The sequence below is a fragment of the Schistocerca nitens genome, chromosome 6, assembly GCF_023898315.1.
Source record: "Schistocerca nitens isolate TAMUIC-IGC-003100 chromosome 6, iqSchNite1.1, whole genome shotgun sequence".
NCBI classification, from domain to species: Eukaryota; Metazoa; Arthropoda; class Insecta; order Orthoptera; family Acrididae; genus Schistocerca; species Schistocerca nitens.
In genome coordinates, this window is record NC_064619.1 from 550,834,601 (window position 1) to 550,847,581 (window position 12,981).

The following is a 12,981-nucleotide window of genomic DNA, read 5'->3' on the forward strand; positions in this document are numbered from 1 at the left end:
TTGTATAAAGCCCTTCTTTTACAGGCCGACAGAGAGCTACAGTGCATTTGCAATCGCTATTTGTGAAACTGTAATGGTATATATATTTACAGAATTATATAATAATGTATGTAGATTAGTCCTAAAACTTGTCGTTAATTTCCTTTCTGTGACGTTACCATGAATTAATTCACACATTCAGATGTCATATACGAAGTAAATCAACAAAATTCGTAGGTATGCTATAAACGTTTTTTTTAAAAATGTCTGTATGTTCTTCTGTAATTCTTCACATGTCCCACCATTATTTCGAAAACAGCAATTAAGCATTCAGTTCTTATAGACCGGCGTTTCTGGCCTGTTGACGTCGCAGTCAACGTCTACACATGTAATCACAATTCCTGATTTTCAAGATTTGACTTCGAAATGTACACGGGCACTCTAAATATGCCATAAAAGGCTTCTGACTAAGTATATTATTATTGCTTCCAAACTGGGAGTATTAAACAGATGAATTACGAGAAAAATATTAGTTCCGACAAGACGCACAAAGGCCAGATATTAGCAAGTATTGAAAAAAATAAAAGAAATAATGAGTGGTATCTTTTGGACAAGATGGATGACAATGGACTGACAAAATGAAGCTTCAAGTGTCTCTGGCAAATGAAATTGCTAACAATCGGGATTGAGAAGTTAATAAAGATTTAAAAATACGCAGTATGAAAGAAGCAGCAACAGAGAAAGATATTTTCAAAAGGAACGTGCTAAATTCAAAATGTTTCCGAGGTAGGAAAATAGGTACTAAGTCCAAAGAAAGATGTGTAAGAACAATGGAGGAAAAGAAAATAACAAATGACGAGTAACTGAAACTATCACGTGTTCCCCAGACGGTGGAGATGGATGTTACTATACACTCACGTTATTAACAAATATTTCGTCATGAATTGTCCGTTCGTGACTGCAAACTAGTCGCAATATTTTATTTTTCTGATTCAGTCGAACGTTTTACGGCGCTACAGCTCACGTTTCACCGACTACGTTTACGCTTTTGGGTGTTAACGTCTGCTTCAGTTTATGAACTGGCAGTGAACGGCCGACAGGTCACACGAATAGTATCACGACAAGTGTCGCTTTCTGAGTCATTCATCTTTAGATGATCTAAAAATGAAGATAAAAAAGAAACATTAAGGTAGTAAAATAGTAAATTATAGTATGAATCCAACTTCTAAACACAGCTACAAATATTCAGATAGCCTACATATGTAGATTTCTTTTTTGTTTTTGAAATTTGCTTTTCTAGTGTTGTACTTTCCTCTACTATCCTTATGTTTCTCCTTTTCCTTTTCTGTTTAATCAGAGTTTCTGATGACACACCTCGAAGCCTAAACCGATCTGAACACCCTTTTGTTTGACATGACCTAAAATGAGGTAAAGATTTCGCCAACCAGCGCTACTATATTGCGACCTTTGAACTAACTTACCGTGCCAATCGTCGGAGAACTTACGTATTAAAATGGACTTAGAATCACAGTGCAACTCGGTATTTTCCATTTTAACGAACACTGACAGAAGTAGTAGGTGACAGACAAAAATCTGAGAAACGAGCGGGAAACGAAGCCGAGATCTTCAGTTCCATAGTCTGGCACTTAATCACTTAGCTACCGCGAAATTGCAAGACTGAAATGCAAAACTGAAAAAAAGTTACAAAGTAGTCATAGTGTTCTCTTAAGACAGTAAGCGTAGTCCACGTAATATTTTATTTCTTCGTTAGTCTCGTATGGAACGCTGTTCTCATAAAATTGAAAGCGACGACTTTAATTTATTGCTGTGTTACAAACCGAAGCAGATATAACGACCAAAAAAGTCAACGCATTCGCTGGAAACGAAGCGTTTTGGACTTCGTAACTCGCAGGAAACGGCCGGAAGATTGAAATGACCCATATACCATTTACAGTAAATCATGTAGAACTTTCTGAAAAAGAAGTATTCAAATACGGAATAACCAAATTTGATTGTTGAGAGAGACCTCATCTTACATTTAGGTATTTGCATGGTTTCGTTACAATTATTATTATTAGCATACATCAGAAATCCGTAAGTACTACGGTACGGAACGGACAGTCTTGAAAAGAACTTGTAACGTGAACATAAAGAAAAGTGATTGATTGTAGTCAATTAAATCAGGGGCTGCTGAGGGAATTAGATAAGAAATGGGCCACTGTAAGTAGTAGATGAGTTTTTCTATTCGAGCTGTAAAATAACTGATGATGTTCGACGCAAAGAGGCTACAAACGTCACGTTCACAGTAACAAGAAAACCTTTCTGCAAAAGAGAAATTTGGTAATATCGAACATAAACTTGAATGGTAGGAAGTCTATACTGAAGGTGTTTGACTGGAATGTATGATACGTGAACGACGAAGATTTCATAAAGAAAATATGGTTTTGAAATATGATGCTACAGGGGTCTGCTGAAAATTAGACAGGTAGATGGAATAATTAATGAGGAGGTAAAGAATCTAACTGGGGAGAAAATGAATAGCACAACGTGACTAAAAACAGGGATCGGTTGAAAGGACACGTCCGGAGGCGTCAATGAATCAATCGTTCACTTGGCAATGAAGGGAAAAGTATGAGGGCTGAAAACTGTAGAGTGAGACCAAGTCTCAAACTCATTTAGGCTCGAATGTATGTAAGTTGCAGTAGTTATGTAGAGTTGAAAAGGGCTTCTAACAATAGACTGGCATAGAGAGCTGCATTAAAGTGGTCTTAGGACTGAAGAAGCACACTGGGTGTCAAGTGCCCCAAAGAAGAAAACAATGTATGAATCAACCAAATGCAAATTAATCCAAGGCGAATCAGGATGTTTCATGCCACACAGCCGTACCTGCTGATCGGTACGAGCCCAGTAATTTCACAGAGGTGCCAACTTCAAACCTAAGTATCTTTGCTTTCGACACCTAGCTGGGTAATATTGTACCAACATTATTGATACGTATCAATCATTTGTTTTTACAACAGTGTAACTGTTGTGGCGTAACAAACTAGTCACGCCACACTGAGGAGGAAGCCGAAAGGCACGCGTACACACACGCCGACTGGCGTCAAGTCTGGAACAGGATAAGTTATGACTGCTATAAAGAAAATACGTAGCTTTGGAATATACTTTTAATGCTTCCTTTGGTACATCTCTCTTGACTATACAAATGAGACTCGTAAGATACATGCACTGATACAATTGGCGCCTTGCTAAGTCGTAGCCATTAACTTAGCTGAAGGCTATTCTAACTGTCTCTCGGCAAATGAGAGCAAAGGCTTCGTCCGTATAGTCGCTAGCAACGTCGTCGTACAACTGGGGCGAGTTCTCGTACGTCTCTCGAGACCTGCCGTGTGGTGGCGCTCGGTCTGCGATCACACAGTGGCGACTCGCGGGTCCAACATGTACTAATGGACCGCGGCCGATTTAAGCTACCACCTAGCAAGTGTGGTGTCTGGCAGTGACTCCACAGTAACTGATAAAGAAACGCGAGGATGCGTTTAATCTCTGGGTAATGTTTTAGGTTCAACTGCTTTGCTCCTCTTTTTCTCAGCAAGCAGTGCAACGAGCGAAAACGAGCTCGTCGCGTTTCGTGCACCTTTTATTGTTTTTTGAACACAGCGTCTAGTAAATAGGCCGTCATAGCGCTGCACGTGTAATATCTTTGGGCACAATACTGCCACCTATACTTGAACGTAGTTTTGGTACCATAGAGGTGCCTAAGGTAAGTGCTGTAGATACTGTAACTATTATCGTGGATGTGGGTACTTAAGTTTCACCCTCATCTTTTGATGGAACATACTTTGTTGCAGTAGGAGGACGGTATATCAGTAATTTAATGTGGAGAACACACAATTAATATGGATAATAAGGCGACAGAAAATTTGACCAAGCTTCAAAGAACAAATATGGAACACATACAGGTATACGACATAATAAAATATTCAGTTGTTCATTCCTGGTATTAGTAAGTATAATAGTCAAATTTTAACCTACTGTAGAATAAACATTGTGCTTCTTCACACGCTTCAATGAATGTGCAGTTTCATTTTATTTAAAAACGAAACTGAATGCGAAACGGAACTATACTACTCATTTCCGTGTGTCTCCGATAGGAAAATAATCTTCCACGGACGGATAACTATTTTTTTTGCGAAAACAGGTTCGTTAATATCGGAAACGTAACTCGATATTTCATTTACGTATTTCCGCGGTCATGGAGCTTCCTATTTTGAAGCACAAATACAATTATCTGGACGAATAAAATTTAGAAAAATCTTTTTAATATTTTTTACACAAACCTATGTTACACTACCACTACACGACAGACAAGAGTGCGACAAATGAATTGCAGTGACGCGTCACGATTTCTCATACGGGAGTTGGGGCTATGTCCTTTAGGAAAACGGTTGAGACAGAGGAAATAGCTGCTCGTCAATCGACAGGATGCAGTAATACGTTTCCTGAAAGAAAAAAAGAGCCTTCGCTCCGTATTCAACATCGCTGAAACGTTTATGATACGACGATAGTGTGGGTTCCAGGATGGATTCCCTTAACTAAATAACCCACTTCAGCGATTGGATTAGGAGACAGGTCGGGAGAAAGTGACCCGGCCACTAACAGTAAAAAGCAATGGACCTCTTCCATCCTATCAGATCGGATCTTTCCGCGCAGTTCCCTTGGTCCTTGCTTATCTTCCTGCGCCGAGGTAATTTCAGCGCAGCCCGGGAACAGTAGAGGGTAATGAGAAACCTGACAGATTGGCCGATCAGGTCGCAACGACACATATGAGCAGTTTACAACCTGGACGGCTACTACTTGAAATTGTTTCTAACAGTCGATACTGTGCGTCGTTCCCATGAAACAATATTTTACTTCAAAAGTGAACGACAGCGAAAATGTTTTTATATCTGCGTTTCGAGTTCTTTCATAAAACAGTAGGTAATGGGGGTACAGAACAGAACGTACTCATTTCTCTTTTGAGGTAACAAGTAAGACAGCATACCAATAAACGTAATCCGCCGCTGGGCAATTCAAAATTCATATGTACAAAAAATTATATTGATGTAGAATGCTTTGTTCGAATAACACGCAATTGTTGCAATCCGAATTTTCTTCAGCATCATTCATAAAAAATTGTAAACTTTTATAGAAGGAGTGTCCTTGCGACACACTTGTTTCTCTTTGTCTTGAGCGAATGCAACGACGGATATAACGGAAACGCGAAGAAGACGAACAATACAGACTTCTAGCTAATAAATGTCCAACTCCGCACAATTTGATTCACTTCATTTCTCTTAAAAATAAGAAAGAAACAAATTTAGTGTCCTCTTTAGAATAAATATTCTGATTGTGACGTTATGGGGTTGCGATGTAATATATAATGAGAACCTAGTCATAAAAATCTGCATATTATATTCAAGTTCCCTGTAACTTCAAACATGTGCCAAGTTGTCTTGTCTTACTTTCCCCTGCTTACTTCTCGGTGGCAAAGGAAATTTTCTTCTGCTACGATCAGTGCAGTATTACTTATGTGAGGTCTTTTATGACTGAAGCATTAAAACTAAACACTTTATCGGGGGTCAAAGATAGACACATTTGGTATTACGAAAATGTTCATAAAAGTCGAAAAATAGACTCTGTGGCAGATAACAGGCATTCATTTCGTGAGAGAAAAGAAAGAAACCCAATTAAGCGCTGTCATATTCCACTGTCTCACCTAACGTAGTGTTATCGTACATTAGAAAACAATAGTCTTTCAAATAATTGTAATGCCGTAGACACCAAAGTTAATTTGCAGTATCGTTTCTCGAACTTACATGTTATACTGAAATTTTTAAGAGACAACATTCTACGCTGTGAAACACTTTTGAAGATCTACTAGCTGTAACGAATTGCTGTATATTATTCAAGACAAAGTAAAACGCAGTAGATATCGATATGCTAGTAGTATACATGATCAGCTGTTCATGTCAGCTCTTTCAATATTGATTCCTCTTTCAACATCCTTAATCATATAGAACGCTGATAGCTGAACATTACGCTTTTCTCAATGAAAGGCGCGTATGTACGACGGATTTAACTTAAAGACCTGCCCCAGACACAGCATTTCTTTCGTGAGGTGCCACAGTGGTATTTCTTATAAGAAAACTTTCAGTCTTAAGTCGCAACTTGGATACGAAAGTACTCACTAATCCGGTGACACCTCTCGCCACCAAGACGGATAGCCTCGTGGCAACTAACCGTAGAGCAAATGTAGAGATATTTCCGAATAGTAGATATTTCCGAATAGCAAGGAATTTAGTTATTTAGCACATGGGAAGAGGTGAAAACAATTTTGTTTCGACCATAACCTTGTGTTTCATCTTCAAAAAAAAAAAAAACATTTTTGCAGGAAACATTATAGGAATCGCTTCCTTTATTTTCATTTCAGTTACGTGAGCTGCCCATGCAACTTGATACGTACGTAATGTCACAGACACGTCCGTAACACGTTATCATCCATTGTAGCATATGTCACGGCTCTTACATTTAGGCGGCATATAGACAATGGTTTACTAATGTAATCTGTAAGCTGTGTCGTTGTAATTTATTTGCGAAATTCGAAATTTTAATAATTTTAACAGAGGATTAGCCATGCATGGTACCTCTAAATGTTTAATCTTGGCCATATAAACAAACGTGTGTATGTTGCATGCCAACTGCTTAAAAATCGCTGTCATCAACAAAACAGGTACATATGGAAGGTAGGTACACGTCATAAAGTGGTTTGACAAAAGATCGTTCCGGGACATGACGTATGGCACTGCAGACGCCAATTGTCCCCTTCAGAGCATGGGACAATGATGAGGGGATAGCATTGTTCAGACAAAACTCACCCCTCGAACCGATGGCACCTCTCGCCCACACGACGGCCGACATCGTGGCGACAAACTGTAGGATGACTGCTGCAGATATTCCCATATCGGCAAGAATTTGTTGGCAAGTTTATTTCTTTTAAAAAATAGCGTCAGTAATTGGCGCTTCAAGTTCTTCTCAGTACCGAAATTGTCACTGAGTGTGGGGAAGTATCTCAATCTTCACGGTAAAAGTGTCAAATACTTGTCGAATAAAAGGGGGCGGTGCTCCTAAGGGTAGCGAATTTCTGTCGGAGGGTGGGTGTCACACTACCCGCTGTTGGTAAGGCGGCCAGCGACCGCAGCTGCCATAGCTGACGAGACCAGTAGCCGGACGGCAACACGCACGCACGCAGTGCCGTATACAGAGCGCGTCCCGGAGATTGCAGCGCCGATGACTTTCCGGGAGACCCGACCTAGCGGCAGGAAGCGCGCAGAGCGACTGAGGAGGCTCGTCCGTTCCTTCCGGGGAGCGCGCCAAACTGGCCGCCGGACGCGACGGCGCATGCGCCGCGAGCGGAGAGCCGGCGTCGGCACCGCGCATGCGCGGCGCACCAGCCAGTTCAAGGCACCCCCTTGCGGCGGCCTTCTAAATCTGCAGCAGCGCAACAGCAGCGGCGGCGGCAGCAGCAACCGGCCGTGTGGGTTGGCACCCTTAATGACTGCCCCATTAAGTCCGATTCGCTGCGAATGCTAAGGTCGCGCAGATTGCTCGCCGTTAGCGCCTAATTGAATATGGAGACCGTTCTTGGGATGTACGGAGAGCACACTCCGGCTCCGGTGCGACCCGCTATCCGCGGCGGATATTAGGCGATAATGGGCAACGCTATTGATAAGCAGTCGCCTAAAGCAGAACCAGCGGTAGTAGTTAAGCGACAACAGCAGCTATAATCTCCCCAGTGAAACAATCGTGCTCAGGTTGGCACTTCCCCTTGACATTTTCCCATGTTCGCCATTTAAAATTTGGTTCTTTCTTCAATACACCTGACGCCATACTCTATTTGTTACTTTTTATTGACTCAGACATATTTCGATATCTATTTATCATCTTCTGTTGGTGAAATATATTTCTGTAAAGTATAATACAAAGTTTATCATTACTATCTATTGTAGGCTTAAAATTATGTAATACATCTGCATTTTTTTAAGTTGATTTCGACTGCTCACCTAAAATTACATTGCTAGTGAAACAGCATTTTCACAGATCTGTTTTCGTGCTTTTTTGTCTTTGTGACAGCTCATGTTTTGCAAACTAGCTACGAAGAACATGTATGCTGTAAGATGTATGCTTCGCCGGCTATGGGCGAGTCATGACAGAATCTCTGACCAGAGAGTAGTTTATCGTTAGTTGTTGCTTGTCGCTAGTCTGCGCTTGTCTGCGCGAGTCGACAGTAGTAATCTGGAGTAGTCTGCGTGAGTCGGCGGGAGTCGGCATGCGTCGGCTGTGTGCTCTGCTCGCGACTCTGGTCAGGACTCTGGAGGATGAGTATTGTTGTAGAAGGTAAAGAAGCAGCCTTGCGCATATCTAATAATGTATGTTAATTGTAATTTAATTTGTTCAAAAAAATGCCACAATAATAATTTTTATAATATAAAGCAACTCTTTTAAAGAAAAGCATTCATTTCAATTTAAAGAATATTTCCAATGCATGATCATTCCTTCCAAGAATATATATATATATATATATATATATATATATATATATATATATATATATATACGCCAGCATTGCACGAAGCTGTGTCGAAAGATATCTAATTAAGAGCAGATATAATTGCAGTTTTTATTGAGGTAAGAATTTTTGCTTTTTTTATTCAGAATATAGGGCCGAAGGGCAGCGCTGCTGTCCTTATAAAATTTATCAGGTTACTAAACTTTTTTGGTGTTTAGGAATTTTTCTGTTTCGAACTTGACATTAAATGAGAAAGGAATTTTGTGGGAATATTAAATGTGAATGCATTTCTACACACAGACTATAAATGGGAGCCAATTTTGTTCAGAGGTTACATTAAAACCAATTTTGTTCAGAGGTTACAATATTAAAAAATTAATTTAATTATTATTCTTTGGGCAGGCTACACTTGGCTCAAATTCATTTAATTATATTTTATGGGGAGTTTACGCTTGGCTCTATTTTCCATTTAACATTATTTTGTGGGGAGGTTACACTTGGCGACATCCGGCCAGGATCGTATTTCGTTGTGAATCTTCTGAGAAGTAGTCATATATCTGCTCTTATTTACTTTAATGTAGTTTGCATCTGGCGCAACGCATTTACTAATTTGTCGCTCTTTCTTTCACAGATCATCGGCAATTTGTTGCTCTTTGTTGTATTTGCGTTTGTTGCATTTTGCATTGTCCTTATTTCATTTGTGCTTAATTTTGATTAGTGAAAAATGCCGCGAAAAACTGTTAACAGTACATCGCGATGTGTAATGAGCGAAATAACCGACTCTAATAATTTGACCGATAATATTTGCGACACTCAGTGTAATGATGACAATTCTTCATTTACAGACAGTCAGTGCGTACCGACCACTAATATTGATTTTGATCCTAGTGATGAGCAAATAAATTAAATTGTGTCGTCTGTTAATTTAACAACAATGGATGACGCGGCACGTTCTGTTACAATGAACGCTGCCCAGCTTGACACACCCGGTTTACAAAATTTACGTAATGAACAGACAAATTTTTCTAACGAAAATGAACAGTGTACTCAAAGTACGACAGATTTATTTGATTCCGAGGTAGTGACTAAGAGTGCACATCCGATTGGGAAACCTTTTCGAGAACCACAGAATGACCAAATGGTTACACAAAACATGACAATTGCAGGTACGCTATCAAACAGCACAGAGAATAGAGTAGGTAATATTGGGTGGGATGAAATTATGGCACTATTGCTACAACATGGTGCAAATTTCAAACAACTTAATGAAAATTCCATACAACAGAGTGAAAGACAAGATCAAAATCACAAACAACTTAGTGAAAATCTCTAACAACAACTTAATGAAAATTTCAAACAACTTAATGGAAAACAAGACAACCTTAATGAAAATTTCAAACAACTTAGTGAACAGAACAAACAGCTTAATGAAAATTTCAAACAACTAATGAAAAACATGACACCCTTAATGAAAAATTAGACAACAATTCTAGACAGCTTAGCGAACAGATTACAGCCGTTGCAGTGCAATGTCATGATACTAAAGAACAATTACGTGTGAAAATTGAGGCTTGTGCTAGGAACAGTAGTGAAGAAATTAGATCTGTTGCTCAAGAATTAAGGAATATGCAAACAGCTGCAACAGAATCACTTAGAGACGAAATTAGTGCAGTCGCTAAACAATGCTCTGAAAACACAACACAGTTACGCGAGGAGTTTAAATTAATGTCAGCAGAACTTTCGCGCACACTGGATGCAAAAATAGACACGAAATTCGTCCAACAGAACAGCCAAATTGACGAACGCTTTAATCACCACCTACAAAACAGTGAAAAGCGTTACTGTAAATTCATACAGGAACAAAATAAAGTAAAACGACAAGTCATGGAAACAATTACCGCACAGAGACAGGAAGATAAACGTAAATTGTTTACGAAAGCACAAACATACGTAGACAACAATATTGCTACAGTATCGGACGAAATTAATACCATCAAACAGTTGAACACCGAATTGCGTGATGAAATTTCCGATCTTAAAACAAAAACAGATACACACACAGTAGACTTTCAGACAGTGACCGACAGACTCGAACAATTAGAACTAACACAGGATTCCGATGTCATCAAAGCTGACGTTAAAAAATTGAACGAAACCACACGTAAAGTACAAAACAAATTAATGCTTCTGACACTAAAAACGATGATCAGATAAAAATGCTGACTGAAAAATATGATGAATTGGCCAGTCGTATTGACGTTATTGAAAGTAATAATGACAGCAAATCAGATGATACTTCACCGATTTCGTTTAATCAAACACCTGAATTCCAAAATTTACAGCAGACGATCAGTGAGATAGATTCGTCTAATAATACATTACGTAGAAAATTGTCAACTTTACAGCAAGAGGTAACAGAGATGAAAAATGTTTCAGCGTTTAATACATCACAGCAGACGCCACTTTGCGAACATTTGTCACACTCACACAGCCAGTATAATTTAGGTAATTTACAGAGAGTACGTGAGTTAGATTCCGAACAGTCACAGGCAAATAGATTCTCATACAGTCCTGAACCTGTTCAGACATACAGAGACGATAATTTTGATTACAAACATTTTCTATCAGTGAGAAAATTTAAGGTATTTGAAAATGACAGAGCACAGGTACACGCTTTGAACTGGATACGTCGATTTATTTTTGTACTTTCACCGCCATTGCCTGTCACATAGAAGCTAAAATTTATTTGCAGCGCGTAATTAACCTCAGGGGATTCATTACGCTTTAATGAATATGTGCCGTAGCGTGCACAGGGCCCCGAGCCGTAGTAGTGCTATTTCATCTTTAGTTTTCTGCACTGCTGCCTTCTCTTCTACTATCCTTTATATCTATCAAAACAGCTCTTCAACTATCGCCCTATCTAGGATTAAGAAGGAGTAATGAAAACCCGATGTGACAAGTTTGACCGAAAGCTACAATTTTTTTTAGACACTCCCGAAATGGCAAGAACTACCAGCAGAACTTTAATATCAGAGAAAATTTTAATCATCAGTATGTGTAAAATTATCAACAATAGCGAACACATTTTGGTAACAATAGACTTTTTCACCGCAATAGCAACAAAACCAGCCGGTTAGCATACCTAACCAACAATGTAATGTACAAGGTCAACCAAGCTTTAATGTTTCGCCGCGTACGCGTATAGCGTCGGTCTCAACAAATAGTAACGCGCAGCAACAAGGAAATCAGTACGTACAGAAAACACACTATTTCAATTCCTATCGCAATGCGCCGTATAGAAATGACTATCATGACAGACGTAAAAATAATGAGCACAATTTTCAGCGTACATTTAATAACAGTCGATCTTATCAGCAGCAGAACATCAGCAACAACATATTATCATGAATGAACCAGACAGTAGGTATCATCCAGAGCGTAATACTTTTGAAAGAAATAACAGAACAGTACAAATAGTGGAAATGCCACAGCATCCTCCCGAAAATAATGACACGTCAGATGGAATTTGACTAGATACAGTACAGGTTGCATATTCCAGTAACGCAAGCAATAATTTTGACACGCAGAATCTTGTTCACGAGAATGTTATTTGAAACATGCCTTGTTGAATGCACCTATTTTATCATACCCAGATCTTACTAGAAATTTTTCCATTGCCTCCGACAGTTCTAACACCGCTTTAGGCGTACACATTTTTCAGGAAATTGAAGAAGATGGCACTACAGTAATTAAAAACATAGCCATTGTGAGTCGCATTCTGTCACCTGCTGAACGCAATTATTCTGTTACGGAACTTGAAACATTATGTGTTGTTTGGGCATTTACTAGATTTAGGCATTTTCTTTATGGAATACATACTACCGATTACACAGACCGTGAGCGATACAATTTTTACTTTCGGCTAAATTTACGCACGACAGATTAAGCAGATGGAAACTTTATTTACAAGAATTTAATTTTACAATTGTTCACATTCCCGGCACACAAAATATTGTAGCAGACGCACTATCCAGTTCTCTCAGCAACAATCAGCAAGACATCGCAACCAACTTCTGCAAAGCAAATTTCAGTGTCATGTACATTCAACAAGTTGCATTTGAAAATTTCATTTCGTCGTCATTACAAGACATAGCACAAGAGCAGAGTAAAGACAACGTGTGGAAAGAAATTAAACACCTTTGGCAAGATAGGAATAATGTTACCATTAGAAACCATTACACTGTATGCAATAATATTCTGTTTCGCCGATCTCATCCTGACAGCAACAATTGGTTATTATGCATTCCTGACGAACTTGTTAACAAATTAATCTGGTGTACTCATTTAAGTTACGCACATTACGGAGCCAGAAAATGTTTTCTTATACTGTGACAGAA

The 12,981-nt window shown here is 39.1% G+C and overlaps 1 protein-coding gene across 2 annotated transcripts in view; it reads right to left on the reverse strand.

Annotated features, from left to right (window-relative positions):
* The window catches only part of LOC126262510 (lachesin-like), a 971,377-nt gene extending 964,003 nt beyond the window's left edge, over positions 1–7,374 (reverse strand). The window contains exon 1 of one of the 2 annotated variants that reach the window (XM_049959183.1): positions 6,894–7,374. In XM_049959183.1, the coding sequence (XP_049815140.1) occupies positions 6,894–6,978 (85 nt within the window). In that variant the 5' untranslated portion in view covers positions 6,979–7,374. The remainder of the gene's footprint in view (positions 1–6,893) is intronic. The other variant, XM_049959182.1, reaches the window with a different exon arrangement.
* Positions 7,375–12,981: the final 5,607 nt, after the last annotated feature.